The sequence below is a fragment of the Oryctolagus cuniculus genome, chromosome 12, assembly GCF_051225735.1.
Source record: "Oryctolagus cuniculus isolate XC-2025 breed Fujian yellow rabbit chromosome 12, ASM5122573v1, whole genome shotgun sequence".
In the NCBI taxonomy this organism is placed as follows: Eukaryota; Metazoa; Chordata; class Mammalia; order Lagomorpha; family Leporidae; genus Oryctolagus; species Oryctolagus cuniculus.
In genome coordinates this window covers 110,788,205-110,814,441 of record NC_142878.1, presented here as the reverse complement: position 1 = coordinate 110,814,441, position 26,237 = coordinate 110,788,205, and the positions used below count along the sequence as shown (strand labels likewise).

The following is a 26,237-nucleotide window of genomic DNA, read 5'->3' as shown; positions in this document are numbered from 1 at the left end:
AAAGGCAAGTGTGGACCAGGGAGCCAGAAGGAAGGACAGCTGTTCCCTGGGTTCCCTCAGGGGAGGAAGCAGGCCTGCCTCAGCTACTCTGGCGGCCGCACAGACCGACGTGTGCTAACAGGTCAGTTCACAGCGGCTGCACTCAGCAATTTCACGCTCCTGCCAACAGTCCACTCCCATTCCCAAAACCACCAAAGACACAGCCTGAGGTCCAACACAACAGCCGCATTCATTCCGTGTACAGCTTCAGCTTCCTCTCTAGGGCCACCCCCAGACAGGCGAGGCTTGAGGACACAGGCCACGGCAGCCGAGCACGCAAGTGGGCAGGGAAGGGGCAGGAGGGCAAAGGGGCGCAGCCTCACCTGCAGTTTGGTGTAGGATGCGTTGACCAGCCCATTGCGCAGGATTGAGTGCCAGTTCTCGATGTGGGACCCACTGCAAGGCAGGGCACAATACTTCATGGTGTGAGGTCCCCGGGAACAGAGACCGCTATTCCCACCCTCCTCACCCACCCAGTACACGGAGATGGGCACAGACACACGTGGTGACGCACACGGATTTGGTCACAGGCACACATGCCATGTGTTCACTTAAACCCTGCATCTCTGCTTCCAGTCCCATCCTCTCCCGTTCTCCACCCAATTCTGGCTTCCGTCTACCCCTGATATCTCAAGGCCAGCAAACCCATCTCAACACCTGTCGCTATCGCAAGTGCGTCTTCCAGTGCTAAGGACAGGGCAGGACCACCCTCTGCTACCTACGGGAACCCCTGCTCCCCGGCTCTTCCCTCCCCCCTCCAGGCATCGCTGCAGACTTCCTCTCAAAGCAGGTTTCCAGTCCACCTTCTCCCATCTGTTCCTCCAGCTTTACTTTCAACGAGCAAATCTCGGAAATCCTTTCTCTTCAACTGCACCCTAAAGAGCTCGCGAATACAGACAGGCCGTGTCGCATGTGCCTTGTTATCCCGTGGCTGCAGCTCATTCCCACCAACCCACACCTGTATCACAACATCCCCCCGCTCAGGGGCCCTCCCCACCAGGCACCCTCCACCCTCCTCACTGGAAGGCAAAGGTGCTGCCGTAGAGCTTCTTGGCGGTCCGGAACCGAGCCTCCTTGGCGGGAGGGCTGCTCAGCAGGAGGAACTGGTGTGAGGTGTGCATGAACTTCAGCTGCTGCCCGGGTGGGGGGGTCAGGAAAGCAGAGCAGAAACGGAGATCAGGGAGGGAAGGGTTGAGGGCAGTGACCCCACACAAGGGAAACCCGCTTAGCCCTGAGGACTACGTTGAGGGACAGAAGCAGGCAGACGGCACGCCCTGCCCCTCTCCAAAAACGCAAAGGGCGTGGCGGGAGGAGGGGCACTTACCCTGCTGAGAGGTAGTTTGACAATGTGTGACCTGTTGCTGGAGATGATCCTGGGAAGAGACAGGAAGCGTGTGGTTACCCTCAACAAGCAGCGAACGCTGGGCAGTCTGAACTCTGTGAAAGGACACCCCTTGTGGGTGACAGCGGCGCATAAACACATAAAAGGGGAGCTACTGATCAGAGAGCAGCTAGTCACTGGGGAATCAAACAGCAGTAAAAAAGGGAGCTGGTGTCTGCTGTACCCGCTAACACTCCCACGCCCCTATTGGAACGCCAGGGATCGAGTCCTGGCTCCACTTCCAAACCCGCTTCTTGCTAATTCACACACACCCTGGGATGACTCAAGTACACGTGGAATTAAGATCTGGACTGAGTATTGGGCTCCTGGCTTCAGCATGGCCCAGCCCCAGCTGTTATGAGCATTTGGGGACCGACCCAGTGGATGGAAGAGCTAAGTCTCTGCCTTTCAAATAAATTAAAAAAACAAACAACAAAGATACAAAACACTGAGGACTCAGCAAAACAGCACTATCTCTGAGGGAGGACACTCTGTCTCTGTGTCTCGCCTACGCACCTGTGATGCTGCCTGGATGGCCTGTGCCCAGCCACTCCTTTGGAAAAGAGGGAGGAAACAGTGGCACTGAGGAAGTCCTAACGTCAAAGGCCGAAGAGGAGGACTGACCCTGGCACGGTGGGTTAAGACACAGCTTGCGATGCCAGGATCCCAGGTCACAGTGCTGCTCCTCACCCTATCCAGCTTCCTGCTAACGCACCTCAGGAAGCAGTGCAAGGTGGCCCCGTGCTTGGGCCCCTGCCACCCACATGGGAGACCCAGACAGAGTTCCAGGCTCCTGGCTTCGGACCGGCCCATGCCCGGCCACTGAGGCCACTGGGGAGCAAACCAGTGGAAGGAAGTTCTCTAATTCTGCTTTTCAAATAAATAAATAATAAATCTTAAAAAAAAGAAAGAAATGAAAAATGCCAAACTCTTACATGCAAGGGACACTCAAAAACTACCAGTGACAACTCTGGTCCAAACCACGCAGTGCATTCCCGAGACTGCCGGGGGCAGATTTCAGAGTTTTCATCAAGGTAGTGCACCTGCTAATTAGTGCCACTGAGCTGCTCCACAAGGGACCCCTCTCAAAACATCACATTGTACACAATAAACACAAAATTTTTATTTGTCAATTCAAAGAATAAGAAGAGACAGAGCACCTAACAAGAACATGAGACACCACGTCAGAGTCTGTGTGCTCGAGGGATCGGAGTCCTGTCCAGGCAGGCTGGATCGAGGGACACCAAGACAAAGCAGCCACCCTGGACACAGCCTCAGGGAGGATGCCTTACAGGACAGCGAGGCTCACGTCCACCCTCCCTCTCCCTCAGCCTGGCCCCGGAGGGACGAGTCAGCCCACCCATACCACTGCAGGAGAGGGTGGGCCAGCGGGTCCAGCTTGTCCATCTGCTTCTTGATCTCCAGATACGAGCCCTGCAATACAAGGGCCCCGAGATGATGTCCTGGGCGAGTGGGAGGCGCCTGCCTTCTGCAGTCTGACCCTCAGGGCCCAGGGCAAGGCAGACACCAAAGACCACACAGGGGAAAGAGGCGTTGGGGTTCCCAGCCCCCAGGCTGCCCCAGTCAAGTTAGGAAGTCTCCTAAGTAACTAAACGTGAAAACGAAGACGCTGACAAAACTATACACAGGTGGGCGTCCGGCACCTTATGCAATTTTCACAGCCCTGCAAGTATACCACAGATCAACACAACCACGGTCCCAGAAAGACCAGGCTGAGGGGCTGTGGTCAACTCTGCAGGAAGCAGGCATGCTAGGTGCTGACGTGCACTACTATGCAGCCACCTGTCACCCTGAGTACAAACGAATGTCTGATCATGCAGGGATCACGCAGGGACAGAGCTGGGGAAGGCAGGGGAGGGACAGCCTTGGGTCAAAGGGTGATCCCTGCTCCATGTGGCTGCCCCACCCCTAGAAAGACAGAAGACGCATGCCCTGGGTCTAGTTCCTTATCTCCAAGCTCCTCTTCACCCTAACAACCTCACTTCTCTAATTCCCTAAGAAGTACGGGAAAACATTAAATACAAACAACTGTGAAGGAATTAACGGCAAAGGTAAGGACTGAGGCAGGCAGGAGTGAAGGGAGTAACGGGCGGGCGTTGCAGCACAGGCAGCTAAGCTGCTGCAAGGGACGCTGCATCCCGTACTGGGGTGCCACTTGGAACCCTAGATACTCTGCTTCCAATCCAGCTTCCTGGTAATGCTCCTAGGAGCCAGCAGGTGAAGGATCAAGTGCTTGGGCCGCCGTCACCCACATGGGAGACCTGGGTGGCGTTCTGGGCTCCTGGCTCTGGCCTGGCCCAGCTCTGGTTGTGGGCACTTGTGGAGGTGGAAGACTGAGCTCCTCCCTCTGCCTTTCAAGTAGATGAAAGTAAAGAAAAATCAATAAAGAGGAGCACCTGCTAACAGACAGAACAAGAATTGGGAAGGGTCAAGAGGAACACTAAGCAAAGTCCAGGGGCTCGAAGCAGGCCCTCTGAATCTCCCTATTCACATGAGTTACAAGCAAACAGGTCCACAGAGCAAGGGGACAGACGGGCAGAGTACCTGCGTCATCTCCCGGATGGACATCACGCTGTCCAGAGCTTTCTGAAGTCGCTCGTAATTCTTCTTCTGCGAGGAGTCAGCGGGAAGAGAACAGACAGATGAAGGAAAGTGGGGGAGAGTAAGACATGCGGAAGAGGGCCAGACATGCAGAAGCCTACACCCACGCAGACGCAGACGGGGCAGCAGGTCCCACAGGACAGTTCTCTCTGACCAGGGAAGAGCAAGTGGCCTAACTTCCTGGAGCATTAGCGCCCTGTTTGCAAATGAAAACAGCAACTCCTCCCCCCCCAGCATGAGCTCGTGAACAGCCCAGTGCAGTGCCGGACCAGCGCTGACAGCAAAGGGAAGCACCATGCGAGGGGCTTGCGAAGGCTTATTCTTTGCACCGTCTGGACAGGCCACAGGATGCCCAACCATGTGGTCAGGCGTTATTTCTGGTGTGTCCGTGAGTGTGTACTGTCTGGGGTCAGTCCTGGAGTCAGGATCCCTGCAAACGGCAGGGCGCGCTCCCCATCTCCTGAACACTGCCCTGAACCAAGAGGCTGGCCCCACTGCTCGTGTGCCCTCCTGGTGCCCAGCAACCTCTAGGCACAGGAAGGAATGCCTCACGACAAACCCACCTCTCTCTGGGAAACTCAAGCACATTACTTCACACACACGGTCTCTCCTTCTTTCAACAACCCACGTTTGCAGATGAGGAAATCGAAGCTGAGAAAGGTGGACAGAGTTGCCTAATGCCATTCAACTCAGCAGCAGCAGGACCTCGGACGCATTCCAGGTTATGCACGCCAGCAAAACAGCCCATGGCCCCCATTATCTCTCACCATTTTATTCCTTGGTCCTGACTTTCTTCCCAAGCAACTATACCTTGGGGTTAAAGGCCAGAGTCTTGGGATCAGTGGGGTCCACCACAGAGGGGTAAGGCTCAAAGATGATGCTCTTCCTGGGGGACTCCAAAGCTGCCCTGCACATAGCCACCAGCAGGTCCACCACCTGTGGGGAGCAGACGGGGAGGGCAGCACGTGACCACTCTCGGATCTGGCAATCACACAGTGTCCGGCGCTTCACCCTGCTGTTCTTTTTAAAGGGAGATGCCTGTGGCCTTTTATTAGAAAATACAAGATTATAAAAATTCAAGAAACACCTAATGATTAAAGATCACTCCTGCCCCCAAACACATCCTCCTCACTGGTGAGTGCTAAGTCTGATGTCTTTGCCATGGAGACAGCTATTCTCTCCATGGGCAATCTTACTACACACACTGCTGTGTTCGTCACAGATCTCCTACCTGTAAACAATGAGTGCCTAGTCTTTTCAGGGCGCCCTGACTGAAGAGGCCTATTTTTGTTTTCCAAACAATACTATGGCCAGCAAGCTTACCCAGGGAAGCGACTGTACAGGCCGAACTCTGACGAGTGGCATCGCTGGGCCCCTGCCCTTCTTGAGCCCAATCCACAGCCAGTGCGCCCTCTTTCGTACCTCTGCTCCTGTGGCCACCTCCTCTGCAGCTCCAGACATGACGCCCAGCGTGTAGAAGGAGAAGACACACAGCTCCCGAGTGCAGACAGCTGGCTAAACGGACACATTAGACAGACAGATGGTGGGCGTGTGGGCTGAGCAGTAAGCAGGTGTGGGGAGACAGGGCCAATCCTGACCTTGCACAACTGCAGAACAGAAGATGAACTGGGAGATTACCTGGGACCCCCTCTCTCAGGAGAACACCATCCCAAAGCCAAGCCTGAATTCACACGCCTCACTGCTCCACGTGGGAGCTAACTCTGCCTCTGCACGGACACCTCTGCGGCTTCCTGTGCACTCAGATGAGTTCCACACTGCTCGTGCTGCTCCTCCACACCGAGCATACAGGCCTTGCAGCCCTGGATGGCAGTGTCTTATCTAGTCACCTTGGCCAGTGTTTAATCCCTATGCTTAAATGCTGCATGGGGGCTAAATCCTCAAAAGTATCCTCCTATCTTTGTCTCTCCAGAGACCTGCCAAGATCTGCTGTTTCCTGAGAAACACTGCTTGCAGACTCTCGGGCAGGAGGGACAGACCCGGGAAGGCGGCCACGGGCAGGCGCACCTTGAGCATGGAGCCGTTCTGGAAGACGTGCTGCTCGTCGCACACCACGCAGTACTCGTTCAGCGTTGGGATCCTCTGCTCCGCGTACTTCATGATCTGCCAGAGAACACAGCCCGCATCTCTGGCAAGTGCACGCGCAGACCCAGGAAGGAACTGGAAATCCTTCTCCAGCTGCTGCCTCTCCCCTGCCCTGTCTACTCTTGGACCCTGCGTTAAGCGTGATGGCCGGACTGCAGAGGTGGTGTAGGCAGTCAAAGACCAGCCTGGTGCATGAGTTAGAAGAGCTGGGTTAGCATCCTACCTCTACTACTTGGCATCAGATACCAGATACTTCAAAAGGTACAAGGAAAATGAAATCAAGAGTTTATTTTGGAACCGACTTTTAAAATGCGTGCACACAGTCTTCAAAAAGCTCAGAGGGGTGGAGTTGTGGCACAGCAGGTTAAGCCACCAGTTGGGATGTCAGAGTCCCCAACAGAGTGCCAGTTCAAGCCCTGGCACCTCTACCTCTGATCCAGCTTTATGCTAATGCAACCTGGGGGGCAGTAGAAGATGGCTTAAGCGCTTGGGTCCTTGTCACCCATCCGGAAGACAAGGATGGATTCCTGGCTCATGGCTTTCGCCTGGCCCAAGTCTGACTGTTGTAGGCATTTGGGGAGTGAACCAGCAGATGGACGCTCACTCGCTCTCTCTCTTTCAAGTAGATGAAAATGAATTTCAAAAAAAGCTCATAGATAATATATATTATAAAAAACTATGATAGATCTCAAATGTTTTGTGCCACAATAAGTTTTTTTGTTTTTGGTAGTGATCCATTCATTTGAGGCAGAGTTACAGAAAGAAGAGGAGAGACAGAGAACTTCTATCCCCAAATGGCCCCAATGGCCAGAGATGGGCTGATTCAAAGCCAGGAGCTTCTTCCAGGTCTCCCATGTGAATACAGTGCTTGGGCCATCCTCCATTGCCTTCCCAGGTGTCGCTCCCCCGCTTCGTGGAGGAACGACACAGGACCCTGCGCTGTTCTTTCGTCTGCTCGGCCCTCCCCGGGTTTGCTGCTGGTTCTTCCCGGGTTGGCTACTATCCCTTCCACCTCCGTGGAAGGGCAGTTCCCCCTGGCCACATTCCCCACTTCCGCAGGGGAGCGGCACTCCGCCGGCCGGCTTTCTCGGGGGCTGCACAGGTGTTCCTTCAGCTAGATGTTCCCCTTAGATGTTCCCAGTGCGTGCCGTCTCTCTCCTCCTTTATAGTCCGCCTCTGCCAGTCCCAACTCGGCTGCCCACACGCCGAGTACGCTGCTCTCCTCCAATCAGGAGCAAGTCCTACAGTTTATTGGTTGAACTGGAGGCAGCTGTGCAGAAGCTGTTTACTTCTCTCCCAGCGCCATATTGTGGGAGAGCAGATGCATAGAATAAGTCTTAATTCCAGTAACTCAGTCTAGTCCGGATTGCTCCCCACACCAGGCCATCAGCAGGGCACCAGATCAGAAGTGGAGCAGCCAGGACACAAACCAGTGCCCACATGGGATGTTAGCTCTGCAGGCGGAGGCTTAACCTACTACGCCACAGCATTAGCCCCACAAAATAAACTTCTTCTAATTTCATTTTTCCAATCACAGTTTTTTTTATAGCTTTTTAATTAATTTATTTAAAAAGCTGAGTGACAGAAAGGTCTTTCACTGATTGGTTCACTCCCCAAATGGCCCCAACAGGCCAGGCTGGGTCAGACCAAAACCAGGAGCCCTGAAACTTCCTCTGGGTCTCCCACGTGAGTGGCAGCAGCCCAGCACTTGGACCATCTGCTGCTGCTTTCCCAGGCGCATTAGCAGGGGGCTGGACTGAAGTGGAGCACCCAAGACTTAAACCGGTCCTCATATGAGATGCGCTTAATGTCTGTGCCACAGTGCAGGCCATGGCACCTGAGTCTTAAAACACAGACAAGAAGGGTCACTGAGGGACAGCTGTTTGGTACAGCAGCTATGATGCCACTCAGAACGCCCACATCTCATGTTCCAGCCCCTACTCCACTTTAGATCCAGCTTCCTGCTGATGCACACCCTAGGAGGCAGCAGGAGATGGCTCAAGTACCTGGCTCCTTGTCACCCTCCAGGGACACTCAGAATGAGCCCCAGGCTCTGGCCTTTGGCCTGGCCCAGCACTGACCATTGCGGTAATTTGAGGAGTAAACAGCGGATGTGAGATGTCTGTCTCTCTGCCTTTACAATAAGTAAAATAAATCTTTAAGAAAAAAACTGAGAAGCTGGGAGACAGATGTTAGGGGATCTGGTGGGTGGGACTGAGTGAAGAGCTGATTACCTGCACGAGAAATCCGTACTCCAGCGTGGGAATGTTCTTGCAGTGACCACTGACCTGGTGAGAGTGCAAGGACAATCCGTGAAGCTCCTGCGAGGCGGGCCCGGTCCCCTAGACAGCCCTCCCTCACGCTGAGCCCCCAGGTTCTCCTGAAGCAGCTCGGCCCTGCCTGCGCAGATCAGGCTGAGTGACTGCAAAGCTGGAGACCTTCACGCTCGTGCCATTCTGGAGAGGTGCTCACCTGTCCTTGACCCTCTGCAGAGTAGAGGGGCTGGGTTGTGACCACCCAGTCCTAACCATCCTAGTAAGACACACGTGCCTCCTCCAGGAGTGCCAACCTCCAGACTCCGCTTCCCGGCCAGCTACAGAGATGCTCGCCAGACAGTCTAGACTAAGTCTGCAGCCACAAGAACTGTCCCATCCTACCACAGGTGGCGTGTGCCCAGGTCTGCTTTCTCATGCCTGGACAACTACACTGAGGCTGGCCAACCCCTCCCCATTTTCAGCAGCTAAACTCTCACATTTCCACTCCCACCCCCACGCCCAAGTCAAACCCTCCCCAGCCCATGTACCAAAGGAGAGGTCCGCGCTGGGGGAGGGAGGCCCACGTGCTGGGGGCACAGGAGACCTGCCTGGGGGCTGGGAGGGTAGCCGAACACCTCCACTTTGGGGTTCTTCATGGTGCAGGAGATGGAGCGGTTCATGAGGCGCCCAACCCGAAGCTCTGGCACACCCAGCTTGCCCTTCAGCACGGAGTCCTGTATGATAGGGAAGCTGGGGGACCTGAGGGGGGACAGGAAGAAGGACCGAGATGCTAGGAGGCACCTGGAGAAAGGTGAGGCCCGGGCCCAAAGTTCCAAGTCAAAGACGAATGCACCCCTCCAGATCTTAAACACTGTCTAAACAGGGAGATCACGTGTGTGAAATGACTGCGTGTTCTTCAGCTAGGGACACGGAGGGCAGGCAGGGCCCCAGTCACCATGGCAGGCAGAGAGGGGCTGATGGCTTGGAGCAGGTGCCAGTTTCACGTACTCTGTGGGTGTGTCGGTGAGATTAAGTGCTGTCTGACTGCCAAAGACGGCTTGTGGGGACCTATAAACCAGAGCTTCTGCCTGCCTTTGGGAAGATTAGAAGACCTTGGGGTGGAGGGGAGGATAGAGACTTGGGGTCAAAGAGCAGAACCATAACTACTCCTGGAACCTATGTAATAAACCAGTGCGCCCTGTGTACTAGCCACGGAGCTAGTGCGTGTTCTCAACTCTGCTCCCTGCAGATGGCAGCAAGGACGGGAGCCAAGAAAGACTGGGAAGACCAACCTACTTTTCCCCAGACGCAACACGCTGGCAGTGAGTGCCAGGCGAAGAAGGAAGTGTGGCCACTGGGTCAGGAATGGGGGGCGAGGGACCCAAGGGGGACAGTGCCGTGTGAGTGGTGTTACCAAAGAGAATCTAGTGTGAGGACAGAAAGATTCGGGAGCACTTACTTGGGGATGGGTGAGAAGATGCTGAGGCCAGCTCGGAACTTCTTGATGGTGCCACTCGCCTTGAACCAACTGTGCCTCTTCTCCTGCTGGGTCTTCAGGAAATCATTGCTCAGATGCTTCCACTGCTGGGATGTGAACATGCCCAGGATCCTGCGGGACCAGGAGAACGGGCTCAGGCACGAGCGGGCAGAGGAGCAGCAACCACGGAGCGGGCAACTCAGGTAGAATCAGACCCAGGGACTGCGAGGCTAGCTGGGCCGGGGCTGTGTGAAGACCTCCTGGATAGGACCTCAGGGCAGGGGGACGCCTTGCAGCCCTCTGCCCTGCGAACAGTGAAGATGAGGTCTACGGCACTCACACTGCCAGGCAAAAAATTCATCCCCAAATTCATGGTCTTGCCCCTGCCAGATCTGTCGGTCCCTCCTGTGAGCTGACCAGGCCTGTCTGGCACTGCTGCAGGCTGTCACTCCACACCCGCACGTCCTCCAAGCTCCTCTCTTCCTACCGGACCGAGGAAGCCAACGGGGAGCAGCTCCCCGCAGAACCCAGGTCCGCTTCCAGCCTTCTCTGGGGACAAGGCTCCTGTTAGAGAGCAGGTTCCTTGTGCTCCAGGCTCAGCCCTTTCTTGCCTCTGCAGGGACGTGGAGCTCTCGCTAACCCCCTTTCCTGTCAGTCCTTTCCAAAATTCTACACAAAATTTCACCTCCTGCACCTCGGTCCAGCCCCCTGCCCTGCTTCCCCTCTACCTCGCCCAAGCCTCTCCTGGCACACCTACTGCTTCCACCTGTGGCTCACCACTCATTCTTCACCTTTCTGTCCTCTGGCTTCCACTTGGAGCGCAAACCCAGCAGAAACTGCCAGGCCTCCTCTTCCTGTCTCCCCTGGCCTCTGGCCCTCCTCGCTGGGGACCATCGCTGATCCTCAAGGACACCCCTCCCTGTCGAAGCCTCACTATTTCTCTTCTTGTGCTTACGTTCTGGCCTCCTGGATTCGGGGGTGGGAGGTGTGGTGGGTGATGGTGGTGGTACAAAGGGTCTTCTGTCCTCAACCCTATTTCTTCTTCACTCTCTCATGCGCTCCTATTTTACTGGTTGCAATTCCCAGCCACCACTGATGCATGTCTTCAACCTAATCTCTCCCGAGAGCACCCAGACAACAAATGTTCAGAGTATCCACTCGCATATCCTGTTACTTTAGACAACACGTCTAAAACGGAGCCAATTATCCTCATTCCACAAACCCACCCATCCTCCATGCCTGTTGAAATTGGTGGCATCACAATCGACCCAGACATCCAGGCTGGCAACGTAGTAATTATTTTCCACTATTCCTAATGGCTAGACTCAATAACCCCAAACAAGACTGTAAGTATCACTGATTCTATACCTCACAAATCTAACTCACCTCTCACCTCCATTCACTTCAGTCTGGTCCCTCATCATCTCATGCCTAGGCTATGAGCTCTGGTCTTTTGACTCATCCCCTCCTACCCAATTTGTACAAATGGTTTTTCTAAACCCAAATCTGGGACAGACACTGTGGTGCAGCTAGAGCAGGCATCACGGTGCAGCAGGCTAAGCCACTGCTCGAGGCACCCACATCCGACATCGGAGTGCCAGTTCGAGTCTCGGCACCTCCGATTCCAACCCAGCTTCTTGCTAATGCACACCCTGGGAGGCAGCAGAGGATGGCTCGAGTTCTCGGGCTCCTCCCTCTCACGGGAAACCCATGTGGAGCTCCTGGCTTCTGCAGTCAGCCTGGCCCGGCCTGGCTGTCACAGGCATTTGGGGGAGTAAAGCAGCAGACGGAACCTCTCTGTCTCTCTTCCACTCCTGTTCTGCCTTTCAAGTAGATAAAAAATGCATATTACTCTAAAAAATTAAACTAAATTTCACCGTATCTTTTCTTTGCTTATAATCCTTCAATCATTCCAAACCCAAGATCCTCTCTGGCTGAGCCTCTCCCTGCTTCTCTGGCTTTGGTTCTGACCACTCTTGCCCCCATTTTCTTTTTAAAGATTTTGTTTATTTATTTGAGAGGTAGATTTACAGACAATGCAAAGAAGAGACAGAGAGAAGGGTCTTCCATCTGCTGGTTCACTCCCCAAATGGTTGCAATGGCCAGGGCTGAGCTAATCCAAAGCCAGGAGTTTCTTCCCGGTCTCCCACGTGGGTGCAGGGGCCCAAGGACTTGGGCCAACCTCTACTGCTTTCCCAGGCCACAGCAGAGAGCTGGATCAGAAAAGGAGCAGCTGGCACTAAACCGGCGCCCATATGAGATGCTGACACGACAGGAAGACAACTAACCTACTGTGCCACAGCACTGGCCCCCTGCCCGCATTTTGTAAGCAAGATTTGGCTACCTGGAGCTCCTACACACGCACTCTGTCAGCCGAGGCTCCTGAGACTGAGTCTGTCTACACACTCATCCGCCCTTGGAAACCATGCATCACCTCGCCTGCTCTCTTCCCTTCACAGTCCTCCACCTGCCGTGGAACCCAGCACTCCTTCCTCTGTGTTCTTCCCAAACCTCACAGACAACTGCACTACAACACACACCCACCGGGCTCCATCTGGAGCTGCACTGGGGGCAGAGACCGGCCTTCACTTTTTACTTTGCACACCACACACGGAGCCTAGTGCCCACACATTCAATCACTTGCCTCTGTTGGGGCCCAGCGAGCCCCCCTCTGAGGAAACGTGAATCGCCTGACTCCGCCTCCCCTTCCCCCAGGAAGGCTCAAGGTCTGACTCCCAAGCCCTACAGTCTCCCCTCCATAAGGCCGTAAACTGCAGTCCTCACATTTATTTTAGCTTTTCCTGGGCGTGGCTCAGAGACATCTGTGGGAAGAAACCTCCCACCCATGGTTCTGCCTGTCTGTCCACACACATCTGTCCTCCCTCATTCATCCATGCCACAAACAACCAGAGTTCTTACTTTTTCAACTGAAGACCCAGCCCAAACCCTTCCTTATTCGATGGCTGGAAAACCTCAATCGATGGCTCTGCAAAGAGAAGAGAAAGTTCCAAGTACATACACACCTCTGTCTTCCCAAGTCCAATGCCGCACTTCAGTGGAACAGCTTCCTTAGATCGAGAACAGTGGCTGTGAGGTACTCCTCACACTAAGAGGTGGAGGAGGGGAATGGCTGAGGCAAGGCAGATTCGGAAAGCTGTCTGCCAATTGCAAACTCTCTCAGCAGGAAGCTGAGAGCAGAGAGAGGACTAAATGGTGTCTGGGGACAGAGAAAACAATTTCATGAAAGAGGCAGGCATTCAGCAGGTGGAGGTAACTACACACAGACGCCACAGACAGGAGACTCAACAGCCCCTACCAATGGCCGGCAGAGTGAGTCCAAGGACCCTGTTCCTACTTTTTCTCCACCTCAGTTAACTTAGGATTTTGGATTAGATCACACTCAGAGAGCACCACTTGTCTTCACCTGGTCCATCAAGGTACTGGGAAAGGGAGAATCGCAGCCTCAATACAATGGGTTCTGTCCGGAGGACCTTCCAGGCCGTGGAGACTTCCTCCTAGAATACAGGAAGTAGTCCCCAGTTTACAACAGAGAGGAATGGACCTGAAGCTTCCCCCAGATGACACACGTGTGTGCGTGTGACACTTCACGCCACTATGATGGTCTAGGACACACAGACGGAGGGTATGTGCTCCAAAAACAGCACCCGGGGACAAGACTCCTGGCCTGCATCTCCAACCCACTGGTCCAGTGGGCCACGCTGCCAAGGGCCAGCAGCACTTACATCGAGGAAGCTGGCGTTGATGTGGAGGTCAATGTCCACGTCATCGATGGTCCCATATTCTCTACAGAGGCAGAGGGGCCACGTGAGAGTCATGCAGGGAGGAAGAAAGCACCAGAGACTGAGACGGAGGCAGGGGCAGAGCTCGGCCCCGGGACGCGGGACAGGGGAGGGTGGAAGGCAGCTCTGTGTCCAGGGTCCCAGCTGCAGCTGCAGGCAGCTTACCCAAGAGCAGGTCCTTCTCCAGGCCAGGGGCCCTCCTACCTCTGTGCACAAGGACGAAAGCCCTGCATCTAATTTTGCCCCTCCCCGTGTGGTTGAGCTGAGAGCATTCTTTCTCAAAAGCTCCTGTCCGACTTCCCCCTCCCCTGAATTCTTCCTCACAAGCAGCGTAACCCTGCCAACAGCCCCTGAACCTGCTAGACCACTACCCTACAGCCCACCCACCCCAGCCTGGGAGGGAGGGGCTGCTCTCCACCTTCTCCGGTAGTGAGACCCTCTCCCAGTTTTGAATACACCTGTGCTGGCTGTGAGTTTGTGGTCTGCCTCTTCTTTACCTTGTTTTGCCTCTTCGTTTTTGGTCTTACGTCGTTACAACCTCAATGTGAAATTATCGGCCTACAGAAGTCTAGGATAGGAAAGGACTTCTAAGAAAGTGGCCTCAATTCCCTCCTTGCTCCTGTCTGCCAAGCTGAAGTATTGCAACCAAATTCTATCACTGACTTCCTAACTTCTCCTTCCAGGACACAAGGAAACACGCAGAGAGCAGCGGGCTGTCACCTGATGGACACCGAGTTCTCACTGTAGAGCTCCTTCACGGCTTCAATGTCTGCATCCAGCTGCGGGTGTCGGTACAGGTCAGCTGCACAGCTCCCCTGGGATGGCAGAATTGGTAGAGAACAGAGAGGAGATGAAGATTCAAAGAATGGGAAGAGACAAACCAGAACAGGAGAAATGCAAAAGCAGCAATACGGGGAGGTGAGAGCCACTTCTAGGAAGGGTTCTGTGTGGGGCGCCCTGGTGAGGAGTCCACCACAGACAAGCCTCCCTCCCGCTACCTGAGCAGACCACGGTGGCCTTGGCGCGGCCGTTCTCCCACTCAGGGTCCTGATGAGGATGCTCAGGGACACGTCCTATGAGAACTCGCATCACGTGCTAACTCAGACTGGGCCTCCACTGGGGCACTTCCACTCAGGCCTGAGCCCCACAGAGCGACGCTGTTACATGATCCCTCACTAAGCAATCTTTGGAGAGGTGGCCCCAATAAACAAAAGGAGGAGCCACAAGACCATGACTCTAATCAAGAACTCGAGGGCAGCTTCCACGTAGAGGACGAGATTCACTCTGGGCCAGGCCTTAGCTGACAGCACCAAGGCTCCATCTCGTCTCAGCTCTGCTCTAGAACCGCCCAGACGGCGGCACACACAGCCTCACCTGAACTCCATAGAGAAACTCTTCTGACTCATTGTCGCCCTCCGAGTCGTCATCATTCCAGAACTGGCCTTTGATGTCCTAGTGATGAGAGTTAAGGACACAGTCTGTCGGGCACCTGTCACCCCCCAGGATGGGGTGGGGTCAAACAAGCTCCCACAGAGGATGGGTAAAGGTCTTGGGATAGACTGACGAGGCCATACTCCCTGCAGACCCCTTCACTGCCACCTTGGGCGTTTCAATCTCCTGACCCCGCCCAGGCGCACGGCAGAACTGCGGGCGGACTCCTTAGGCCTTCCTGTGGAGCCGAGGCTGTGGCAGCCGGCAGGGAAGGATGCCGGAGACCTCCCTGTGCAGGGTCATTCTAAGCGCCTCTGGGCTCTGGTACACGCTGCCTCTGCCAGGACCGCCACCTACGAAGGCTTCCACGTACACCCTGCTTCTCTTGTCTCACCACAACTCTTCCCCTTCCTTCAAGAAAGCCCATGAGCCCAGGGCCCACCCCTGAAGCAATACTGTTCCCATGCCTCTTCCTCCTTTCACTTCAAATGGCCACACTACCTCTCCAAGGCTAGAAGGCAAAATGCCAGGAAAAAACTTGGTTCTCACCATTGGGTCAGTGGGTCACACACACTCCCAGGTCAGTGCTCGGCAGCACCCCTCCATGCCACCAGTCGAAGCCAGGCCAACAAGATGGGCATTTAGGAAGCCACAGAGCGGGACGAGGCGTGATGTTAGGGGCAACTGGAGATCTGGAGATGGCGGGCTATGTGGCTGAGTGTAACCAATCACTGTCCTGTGGAGAGTAGACAACATCTGGTTTCTTCACAGCCGGGTGGTGTCCACACAGGCTCTCACAGTGATGCACACACTTCTACTACAGTCACACACATCACAGCCGGGTGGTGTCCACACAGGCTCTCACAGTGATGCACACACTTCTACTACAGTCACACACATCACAGCCGGGTGGTGTCCACACAGGCTCTCACAGTTATGTACACACTTTACTACAGCCACACACATCACAGCCGGGTGGTGTCCACACAGGCTCTCACAGTGATGCACACACTTCTACTACAGCCACACACATCACAGCCGGGTGGTGTCCACACAGGCTCTCACAGTGATGCACACACTTTACTACAGCCACACATCACAGCCGGGTGGTGTCCACACAGGCTCTCACAGTGATGCACACACTTCTACTACAGTCACACACATCACAGCAGGGTGATGTCCACACAGGCTCTCACAGTGATGCACACACTTCTACTACAGTCACACACATCACAGCAGGGTGATGTCCACACAGGCTCTCACAGTGATGCACACACTTCTACTACAGCCACACACATCACAGCAGGGTGGTGTCCACACAGGCTCTCACAGTGATGCACACACTTCTACTACAGCCACACACATCACAGCAGGGTGATGTCCACACAGGCTCTCACAGTGATGCACACACTTCTACTACAGTCACACACATCACAGCCGGGTGATGTCCACACAGGCTCTCACAGTGATGCACACACTTCTACTACAGTCACACACATCACAGCCGGGTGGTGTCCACACAGGCTCTCACGGTGATGCACACACTTCTACTACAGCCACACACATCACAGCCGGGTGATGTCCACACAGGCTCTCACAGTGATGCACACACTTCTACTACAGCCACACACATCACAGCTGGGTGATGTCCACACAGGCTCTCACAGTGATGCACACACTTCTACTACAGCCACACACATCACAGCTGGGTGATGTCCACACAGGCTCTCACGGTGATGCACACACTTCTACTACAGCCACACACATCACAGCCGGGTGGTGTCCACACAGGCTCTCACAGTTATGTACACACTTTACTACAGCCACACATCACAGCCGGGTGGTGTCCACACAGGCTCTCACAGTGATGCACACACTTCTACTACAGCCACACACATCACAGCTGGGTGATGTCCACACAGGCTCTCACAGTGATGCACACACTTCTACTACAGCCACACACATCACAGCCAGGTGATGTCCACACAGGCTCTCACAGTGATGCACACACTTCTACTACAGCCACACACATCACAGCTGGGTGATGTCCACACAGGCTCTCACAGTGATGCACACACTTCTACTACAGTCACACACATCACAGCCGGGTGGTGTCCACACAGGCTCTCACAGTGATGCACACACTTCTACTACAGTCACACACATCACAGCTGGGTGATGTCCACACAGGCTCTCACAGTGATGCACACACTTCTACTACAGTCACACACATCACAGCCGGGTGATGTCCACACAGGCTCTCACAGTGATGCACACACTTCTACTACAGCCACACACATCACAGCTGGGTGATGTCCACACAGGCTCTCACAGTGATGCACACACTTCTACTACAGCCACACACATCACAGCTGGGTGATGTCCACACAGGCTCTCACAGTGATGCACACACTTCTACTACAGTCACACACATCACAGCCGGGTGATGTCCACACAGGCTCTCACAGTGATGCACACACTTCTACTACAGTCACACACATCACAGCCGGGTGGTGTCCACACAGGCTCTCACAGTTATGTACACACTTTACTACAGCCACACATCACAGCCGGGTGGTGTCCACACAGGCTCTCACAGTGATGCACACACTTCTACTACAGCCACACACATCACAGCAGGGTGATGTCCACACAGGCTCTCACAGTGATGCACACACTTCTACTACAGCCACACACATCACAGCTGGGTGATGTCCACACAGGCTCTCACAGTGATGCACACACTTCTACTACAGCCACACACATCACAGCCAGGTGATGTCCACACAGGCTCTCACAGTGATGCACACACTTCTACTACAGCCACACACATCACAGCTGGGTGATGTCCACACAGGCTCTCACAGTGATGCACACACTTCTACTACAGTCACACACATCACAGCCGGGTGATGTCCACACAGGCTCTCACAGTGATGCACACACTTCTACTACAGTCACACACATCACAGCCGGGTGGTGTCCACACAGGCTCTCACAGTGATGCACACACTTCTACTACAGCCACACACATCACAGCCGGGTGATGTCCACACAGGCTCTCACAGTGATGCACACACTTCTACTACAGTCACACACATCACAGCCGGGTGATGTCCACACAGGCTCTCACAGTGATGCACACACTTCTACTACAGTCACACACATCACAGCCGGGTGGTGTCCACACAGGCTCTCACAGTTATGTACACACTTTACTACAGCCACACATCACAGCCGGGTGGTGTCCACACAGGCTCTCACAGTGATGCACACACTTCTACTACAGCCACACACATCACAGCTGGGTGATGTCCACACAGGCTCTCACAGTGATGCACACACTTCTACTACAGCCACACACATCACAGCCAGGTGATGTCCACACAGGCTCTCACAGTGATGCACACACTTCTACTACAGCCACACACATCACAGCTGGGTGATGTCCACACAGGCTCTCACAGTGATGCACACACTTCTACTACAGTCACACACATCACAGCCGGGTGGTGTCCACACAGGCTCTCACAGTGATGCACACACTTCTACTACAGTCACACACATCACAGCTGGGTGATGTCCACACAGGCTCTCACAGTGATGCACACACTTCTACTACAGTCACACACATCACAGCCGGGTGATGTCCACACAGGCTCTCACAGTGATGCACACACTTCTACTACAGCCACACACATCACAGCTGGGTGATGTCCACACAGGCTCTCACAGTGATGCACACACTTCTACTACAGCCACACACATCACAGCTGGGTGATGTCCACACAGGCTCTCACAGTGATGCACACACTTCTACTACAGTCACACACATCACAGCCGGGTGATGTCCACACAGGCTCTCACAGTGATGCACACACTTCTACTACAGTCACACACATCACAGCCGGGTGGTGTCCACACAGGCTCTCACAGTTATGTACACACTTTACTACAGCCACACATCACAGCCGGGTGGTGTCCACACAGGCTCTCACAGTGATGCACACACTTCTACTACAGCCACACACATCACAGCAGGGTGATGTCCACACAGGCTCTCACAGTGATGCACACACTTCTACTACAGCCACACACATCACAGCAGGGTGGTGTCCACACAGGCTCTCACAGTGATGCACACACTTTACTACAGTCACACACATCACAGCTGGGTGGTATCCACACAGGCTCTCACAGTGATGCACACACTTTTACTACAGTCACATCACAGCTGGGTGGTGTCCACACAGGCCCTCACAGTGATGCACACACTTTTACTACAGTCACACACATCACAGCTGGGTGTTGTCCACACAGGCCCTCACAGTGATGCACACACTTTTACTACAGTCACACACATCACAGCTGGGTGTTGTCCACACAGGCCCTCACAGTGATGCACACACTTTTACTACAGTCACACACATCACAGCTGGGTGGTGTCCACACAGTGATGCATACACTTTTACTACACAATATACACATCATAGCTGGGTTATGTCCACACAGGCACAATGATGGTTTCACTTTTACTACACAGTCACACACGTCACAGCTGGGTGGTGTTCACACAGGCACACACAGTGATAAATATACTTTTACTACAGTCACATACATCATAGCTGGGTGGTGTCCACCCAGAAACACACAGTGATAGATATACTTTTACTACAGAGTCACACACATCATAGCTGGGTGTGTCCACACAGGCACTCACAATATTGGATTCACTTATCTACACAGTCACACACATCACAGTTGGTTGGCATATATCCAGGCACACAAAGTGATGCACATGCTTTCCTATAGTCACATACCTCGTAGCCAGGCAGTGTACACTCAGGCACTCACCATGATGCACACACCTTCACTACACTCACACATTTCATAGCTGGGTGGTGTCACTCACAAGGATGCAAACACTTCTACTACAGTTACTCACATCATATCTGGGTGATATACACATAGACACAATGAAGCACACACTTTTACTATAGTTACACACATCACTGCTGGGTGGTAGACACACAGGCACTCACCATGATGCACACACTTTTACTACACAGTCACACATTTCATAGCTGGGTGGTGTACACACAGGCACTCACCATGATGCACACACTTTTACTACAGAGTTACAAACACCACAGCTGTGCTATGCACACACAGGCACAATGCTGAATACACTTTACAATACAGTTACACACACAGTAGCTGGGTGGGGTATACACAGGCACACACAACTTTGGGTTCACTCTTCTACACAGCTATATGGATGCTGGTACGTAAAGAGACATACTTGCATGCACTATATCACACCTGCACATGCAGTTCTTCAACGAACCACAACAGCACATCACAAGTGTAAGATACTGCCACTTCATTCCAGCTCGACGGCTGGGATTAAACAAGCCCCCGCTCTAGTTCATCACTGTGCAACAATCATGCAGCCAAACACAATGATCTGCTACTCCGTTCATTCTGGAACATTCTTCACAGGAGCAACCTCAACCACAGTGAAGAACTAAAATTCTTTCTGGCCTTTTTACTTGTTATTTCCCTATACTGAGCCGTTATCTGTTTTTAACACAGATATTACTAGAAGCCATTATGTGACAATCATGGCGACTTAAGTCTCTGACAACACGCAGTGTCCTCTAGTAGACGTGGTCTGAACTGTCATGGCCAGCGATGCCCTGGAGTCATCCTGGAATCTCCCCCTCCAATAAATGCTCAGAAAAACACTAACCCCGGCCCTTCCAGCTTCCCTGTGTGCTTCTACTCTTGGGGCCCCCAAATCTATACTGGCAACTTTTTGCCCCACTGTAGTTTCCACAGGTGGCAGGGTGGGGTGCATCAAACTACGCGGGCCTTCAAGGCAGGGGCTGGCAAAGCTCCCAGAGAGCAAGCTTGCCAAGTTTTCTGCTGCTCTCCAGATCAGCAGGTCACAAGTGTGGCTGCTTACCTCCAACACCTGGGCAGCTTTTCTCACACACACCGGCAAACAACCCCATCCTGGGACCCGTGGGCTCAACTTCATGGAGATGGAGCCTAAGATTTCAATTAGCTAGAAGCTCGCCAGCTGACTCTACTGTAAAGCCAAAATTAACAACCAGAGCCCCAGCCTTCCTGGCCCTGCACAGCAATCAAGCCTAACCCACTCCAAGCTCAGACGGAAGAGCTCACGGTCTCTAACACAGTCCTAGTGCCCTTAGCTTTCTAGATCAGGGGTTCTCAGTTAGAGGACTTCCACTTGACAGCAAAAGCAGGGAACAGCTGAGGTTCCAAGCAACTGAGACTCGCTTTAAAACACTAACTGGCTCCCCCTCCACCCAAACAAGGGGGGGCAGATTAAATTAAACAGGGCAAAATGTTGCTACCAAAGGAGTGGCGTGACATGTAAATGAGGGTTTCCTCACAATCCTAATGTTTGTAATTGGGACAAACTCACAATAAAAAGTTAAAAAAAAAAAAAAAAAAAAAACAAAACAGAAGCTACTCTTGCAGGGGCTCTTCCTAGAACGTATTACCGGGGGATCACCAGTGGCTCCACGCCTTAAACACACCTCGCACGCTCTGCCGGATCTCTGGCCTGCCCCTGCCCCTTCCCGGGTGGGAACACTCTCCCGCAGCTCGGCCACACCCCGCGCACCTCTCCCGCAGCTTGGCCACACCACGCGCACCCACGCTAGCTCCTCCTCCCACCCGCCTTGACTACTCCCACGGGGGGGCCACCGCATTCCCACTCACGGTTCACCTTCCGGCACAACGGAAGCTCCGTGGTGGCAGGACTCTGACACTTTGCACGGTCTCTAGTCTCAGCCCCTTGGCTGGACACCAAAGCTTCCGCACCAGCGCCTACATGCTGTCACACAGACACAACCAGGCCAGGCTGGTCTGTCAACGCAGACTTCATTCACCTCCGAGAGCAGCTGAGAAACAGCACACGCAGACCTCGGGGTCGGGCTTGTGAGACAAACACGCGGGTGCTGACCCGGTCGGCCGACCCCGGAGGAGTGAAGAGGGAGGCACGAATGTCCGCCGCGTGGCTTGGGGCCAGCTAGGCCGGGAGTTCCAGCAATGTCAAGGTCTCTGACTCCGCAGAGGTCAACAGACACTTAGCATCTGTCCAAGGGCTGTTGTTGCTTGGTCCCTGCTGCCATCACAAGGAGAGAAAAGCGAGTTCAGAGGGAGGTTTTCCCGTCCGGGAACAGACAGTTGAGATCACCCGTTGTTTCAAATGTCCTGGGGAAAGGGGCCTGCCTTCCCTACTCCCAGCGCGCTTTCCTGACGTGGGTGGGGACCTCCTCTCCGCCAAGGGCCATCGGGATACTTACAACGTCATGCACTGGTCATGCAAAATTATCTAAGTTAGCCTGCTTTAGATTTACTGAACGTCAAGTGCCTTGGCAGGGCCACACCACATGATCTCCTGAGCCATACACACGGCCCGGCTGCACATCCCCGCGCTGGCCAGCACTGGGGAAAGGCGGGCAAATTCAGAGAATCACAGACATTTTAAAGAAAAAGCCAAGGGAGGGCTGGCCGGAAGCTCTCACGTTGTGTATGCTAGACTGGGCCTAGGGAGGTTGGCACCGAGGGGCACTTGGGAGGCCCTGGCTCGGTCACCTCCCCGGGACGGGGTTCTAACTTTGGAGGGAGCTGTCAGTGATCTAAGCAGCAAAGACCTAGGTGGTTGCTCCCGATGAGGCAAAGAGGGTACGCTTTTGAGAAGCGGGGCCGGAGCGCCCAGAGCCGCTGGCATGAGGCTCAGCGTCTCGCGGGACGCCTGATGAGTTTCCCCTGGGAGGGGGATTAAAAAAAAAAAAAAAAAGACCGAATGCAAATAAGCCTCGAGTGCGGATCGCAAAGGTCTCGCCCTCGGCCCACGGCCGCTCCTCGCTGTGACACCTGCCGTGCGAAGCAGCCCGCGAGCTCCACGTTAAACTGAGGGCGGACTCCCAGCCGCGCGGTCCTGGGCCAAGGACGCGGCCCGCGGCCCGCGGCCCGCGGCCCGCGGCCCCCGGCCCCCGGCCCCCGGCCCCGAGCTCGGAGTCGCGGAGGCAAAGGGCGGGCCCGAGGCCGCTCCCCCCGGGACTCCTCCGGAGACCCCGCTGACTCCTGCACCTGCCGCCCGGGGAAGCGGCGGCGCCTATCCGCGGGCCAGCCTGGCAGGGCCCCTCGCGCCGTCCGCCCGCCCGCCCGGGCCAAGCCCTCCCTGGAAGCGCCTCGGCCCAGGCAGCGCGGCCCCGCACCCTTCCCGCGGCCCGGCCGCCCCGCCCCGCCCCGTCCCCGCGGCGGCCGCCCCGCAGGCCTGCGTCGCGAGTACTCACGGCGACCCCGGGCCGCGCGCGGCCGCCGCCGAGGGGACGAGCGGCCCGGGACGCCCCGCGGGGGCGGAGCGGCAGGCCGAGGGGCGGGGGCCGGGCGGGCGGGCGAGGGCGCGCACCCCACGCCTGGCGCTCCGTCACGGGCGCGCTGCGCCACTCTGCGCACGCGCGCGCGGCCCCCCGTGGCCACGTGGGCGGCTCCGGACCAATCCCCGTGCGGCCTGTGCCCGGGCGCGCCTCTGCCTGCGACCGCAGCCCTGGCGCGCCTGCGCGGTGGTGGTTGGTTGGGAGGGGCGCGGAGCTTGGGGTGACGCCTGCGCCGTGGGTCGAGAAAGAAGAGGGGCTCTGGGCTGGGGGTGGGCCGCGGGGAGGCACTCGGAGAGAGAGAGTATGAGCACTTGGCGCCCCGTGTGGCGGGGAGGAGTGAGCAGGGACGGCGACGCTCTGCGGACCCCAGGGGCCTCGGATTTTCGGAGTCAGACACTTCGGGGCCTTCTCCCCCCGCCCCCCGCCACGCCACGCCCTTTGAATTGTATTATTTATTCGGAGAGAGAAACAGATCTCCTGTCCGCTGGTTCACTCTCCAAACCCTTACTGGCTGGAGCTGGGCCACGCCAGCGCCAGAGCCAGGAGCTCCGGGCATCCCACGTGGATGGCGGGGACCCAGGCACTGGAGCCGCCACCTGCTGCCCCCGCGTGCTCGCGGGCCACGTCGGAAGCCGGACGCGGGCTCTTCCGGGTCTTGTAATCCTGGCACTCGTCTGATTTGCTCCTGTAGTTGCTGCCTGTATGGGGACAGCACTTTGGTCTTCAGGCCAAGTCGGTTCAGAGCTTGCTCATTTTTTTCAGCCTTAAATGAACACTTTGCGAATCCTAACTTTCTCCTTTTGGGAGACAATGGTCCCTATCTCACGGGGCTGGTGGGTGCGGATAAAATGACATCTTTCTTTTCCTTTGCAAACTCTGATGAACAAAAGCAGGCTGAGTGAGCCTGTGACTGACCCAAGTGTCTGTTTGAACAGATGCCTGCTTGTGAGTTCCAGGAACTGGCCGTGAGTCACCTGGCCCCCCACCCCCACGCCAGCCTGCCCGAGATTTGAAGGTATTGGGACAGATAAGCACGGGCTCTGGGCTTCTGCTCTCTAGGCTCTGCTGATAATAAAACCCTGGGTACTTTGCCTCTTTCAAATCCCAGCCAAAATCATGTTTTGTGGCTTCTCAGCGGTTCAGACTGTCCCTGCTATGTCTACCTGTTGGTAACGTAAGCCATCCAGCAAGCTTCCCAGGGAACTCTGTGGTCAGGCCCAAGCTGCCCTCAGCACCTGGCTCAGCAGCCCGGCTTCCTTTAAAAGTCCCAAATTGTCCTCACCGGGCAGGGCTTAGTTCTTGAGACTCGAGTTTGTTGTCCTTATCTGTGATAGACTAAACTTCCTCTTTCCTTTATCTTCAAACTTTGAGTTATGACTAAGCACTGGCGGCAGGGACCAAGCTTTCAGTAACTGCGGTAGCAGCTTGAACCCTGTGAAATTGTCATTTTTGTAGGATATAAATAAATAGCTGCACTTTCATACGCTGCAAACTGATACGCACAAAGTAACCACCAAAGCCCCTGGCAGTGGGAAGCACAGGCAGTCCAGATGTTTGGAACTGGCGGTGGTACAGAAGTGCCACGCGCTGAGTAGGAACCATACTTTGAATTTGGATCTTTCCCTGGCTAGTGTCACGCAGCTCCCGGTCGGCCACACGGTCGCGAAGGCTGACAACAAGCCATCTACAGTGCACTGTGTTGATAAGCAGGGTGTTCGGTACCGTGTTTGGAGGCACAGTATTTTCAGCTTACGATGGGCCGTTGGGACAGAACCTCGCTGTGAGTGGAGGAGCATCTGTGTGCTATGTGGAAGCTGTAACGTACTCGCTGTGGCTATTAACCCGAGACAAGGCCAGAGCTGGTTCACCATCCCAGCCTTCCAGTTCCCACGTGGCCCTGCTGGCCGTCAGCACTGACGGAAGCCTTCTCTTAGAGCGGCTCTCCTCCCGCCTCCTTTTTTTCAGCCGGGCATGGCCCCCACAAGGAAGGAGCTGCCTCTGAGTGACACGAGCGCATGTCACGTCTGTCCCTCCTGGGCTGGCTTGTTGAGTGTGTGTTCACATTTGCACTCCGGCAGCCTCTTGCTTCTGACTCCTTCCTGCTTAGGAGCCCGGATCTGTTCCCCTTGCTGCATGGCCAGGGCCAGGAGGCAGCCTGAGCGTGGGTCTGTTAAACCCACCACCTACAAGAACCGAAAAAGTGGGGCTGCAGGCTGTCCCAGGGTGCGGGAGTTCAGAGGAGCTGGGCTGCTCCCTAAAACGGCTCGCCCCCTGGGGCCCATCACACCCTGGGAGCGCGCACACCCAACAGCACTCTGGATAAGCAGAGGGAGTGCATCCCAGAGAATGAGGCTGGACTCCACTGTTCCCTAACTTTCCAGGATTCCTCCTCCTCCCGGCCACTCCCACTGCCTGCACGTCACCTGCCTCATGGGCCCTCATGTCTTCCTGGCCTCCCTGTTTTTCCTGCCCAGCCCAGATCCTCAGGTCAGTCAGCTTAATCCCGTTTTGATTAACATGTGTTCCCTTGCTCTTTAAAGATGACGCTCCTGGGGGCTGGCTCTGCGGCATAGCAAGTCAACCTGCCACTTGTAGTGCCAGCATCCCATGTGGGTGCCAGAGTGGGTGATTCCTTGATCCTGGTTTAGGATGGGAGTGGATGGCCGGGGCTGCGGCTCACTAGGCTAATCCTCCGCCTTGCGGCGCCAG

At 55.1% G+C, this 26,237-nt stretch overlaps 1 protein-coding gene across 50 annotated transcripts in view; it reads right to left on the bottom strand.

Annotated features, from left to right (window-relative positions):
• Window positions 1–23,601, bottom strand: part of PARP6 (poly(ADP-ribose) polymerase family member 6) — a 32,580-nt gene extending 8,979 nt beyond the window's left edge. For 2 of the 50 annotated variants that reach the window (XR_016218467.1, XM_089310929.1), the window contains exons 1-20: window positions 23,445–23,601; window positions 22,032–22,267; window positions 15,658–15,844; window positions 15,052–15,129; window positions 14,398–14,492; window positions 13,621–13,681; window positions 13,302–13,392; window positions 12,797–12,863; window positions 9,860–10,009; window positions 8,949–9,159; window positions 8,380–8,433; window positions 6,068–6,163; window positions 5,465–5,557; window positions 4,853–4,978; window positions 3,986–4,051; window positions 2,787–2,854; window positions 1,937–2,045; window positions 1,364–1,412; window positions 1,060–1,172; window positions 363–435 (exon numbers count right to left, since the gene is read on the bottom strand). Coding sequence is in view for 35 of the 50 variants with exons in the window: in XM_089310929.1 (XP_089167055.1) it covers window positions 363–435; window positions 1,060–1,172; window positions 1,364–1,412; window positions 1,937–2,045; window positions 2,787–2,854; window positions 3,986–4,051; window positions 4,853–4,978; window positions 5,465–5,557; window positions 6,068–6,163; window positions 8,380–8,433; window positions 8,949–9,159; window positions 9,860–10,009; window positions 12,797–12,863; window positions 13,302–13,392; window positions 13,621–13,681; window positions 14,398–14,492; window positions 15,052–15,129; window positions 15,658–15,660 (1,603 nt within the window). In the remaining 15 variants the exon portion in view is untranslated. Of the gene's footprint in view, window positions 1–362; window positions 436–1,055; window positions 1,173–1,363; window positions 1,413–1,936; window positions 2,046–2,786; window positions 2,855–3,985; window positions 4,052–4,852; window positions 4,979–5,464; window positions 5,558–6,067; window positions 6,164–8,379; window positions 8,434–8,948; window positions 9,160–9,859; window positions 10,010–12,796; window positions 12,864–13,301; window positions 13,393–13,620; window positions 13,682–14,174; window positions 14,246–14,397; window positions 14,493–15,051; window positions 15,130–15,657; window positions 15,845–21,868; window positions 23,405–23,444 lie in introns of those variants that run through there. The other 48 variants (XR_016218469.1, XM_051821775.3, XR_011381117.2 and 45 more) reach the window with 38 other exon arrangements.
• Window positions 23,602–26,237: the final 2,636 nt, after the last annotated feature.